The sequence below is a fragment of the Penaeus monodon genome, chromosome 32, assembly GCF_015228065.2.
Source record: "Penaeus monodon isolate SGIC_2016 chromosome 32, NSTDA_Pmon_1, whole genome shotgun sequence".
Lineage (NCBI taxonomy): Eukaryota > Metazoa > Arthropoda > Malacostraca > Decapoda > Penaeidae > Penaeus > Penaeus monodon.
The window spans coordinates 8,132,238-8,133,189 of record NC_051417.1 but is presented as its reverse complement, the minus strand read 5'-3'; the positions used below and the strand labels follow the sequence as shown (position 1 = coordinate 8,133,189).

At 36.8% G+C, this 952-nt stretch overlaps 1 protein-coding gene across 2 annotated transcripts in view; it reads left to right on the top strand.

Annotated features, from left to right (window-relative positions):
* LOC119593472 (cyclin-dependent kinase 1-like) overlaps window positions 1–952 on the top strand; it is a 6,976-nt gene that overhangs the window by 4,538 nt on the left and 1,486 nt on the right. For both annotated transcript variants that reach the window (XM_037942403.1, XM_037942404.1), the window contains exons 4-5: window positions 23–178; window positions 360–523. In XM_037942403.1, coding sequence (XP_037798331.1) covers window positions 23–178; window positions 360–523 — 320 coding nt within the window. The remainder of the gene's footprint in view (window positions 1–22; window positions 179–359; window positions 524–952) is intronic.

Sequence of the window (952 nt, the reverse complement as noted above, 5' to 3'; positions counted from 1 at the left end):
TTTTTTCCTTTTTTATTTGCAGCTTTTCCAAGGAATTCTCTATTGCCATCAGCGAAGGGTGCTCCACAGAGATCTCAAACCACAGAATCTCCTCATCAATGAGCAGGGCGTCATAAAGATTGCTGATTTTGGCCTTGCTCGCGCATTTGGAATCCCAGTGAGAGTGTATACACATGAGGTAAATTTGTCTCTATTGGGTGTTATTGGTATCATTTAAACATGGTGCTCAGATAGAAATGAGCTTCAATAGACCTCCATGCATACATATTTCTTCTTTTTATAGAGTAAAACATTTAGTCAGTAGGAGCCCAAGTATTGTCCTCATATTTTCAAGTCTGATAAAAGAACTATTATTACAGGTTGTGACTCTGTGGTATCGAGCTCCAGAGGTCCTTCTTGGTTCCTCTCGATACTCCTGTCCTGTTGATGTTTGGTCTCTTGGCTGTATATTTGCCGAGATGGTTACTAAACGGCCACTGTTCCATGGTGACTCAGAGATTGACCAGCTCTTCAGGATATTCAGGTACTCTTTCCGGTTGAATAGGAAGGAAATGTTATACTTGTTACTATTCTTCTGGTTGTTAACTGAATGTCAGAAGCTGACAGCACATGATTGATTAATGAAACTTGAAAGTTCAAGGATTCAATGTATGATTTTAAAATATTCATGAATAATATGGTAAATTATATTTTTAAATGCAATTACTCAAATGTTACAGTGCTGAAATCTACACTAATATTTGCTTTTTTAGGTTTCTTTAAGTTGAAGGGATGTACTTAATTTCTTGTTTGCCTATACATTTGTGCTTTAGTTTCCCTGTATTTAATGTTTTTAATAGATAACAGGTCTGTTAGGCATACTAATGGTACTTATCTCCAGTTCTTTTGGGAATAAAGGCTGGATTAATACCAAAAAGGTTGCATTAACCCATTGGGTCTGGATGCTTCACTG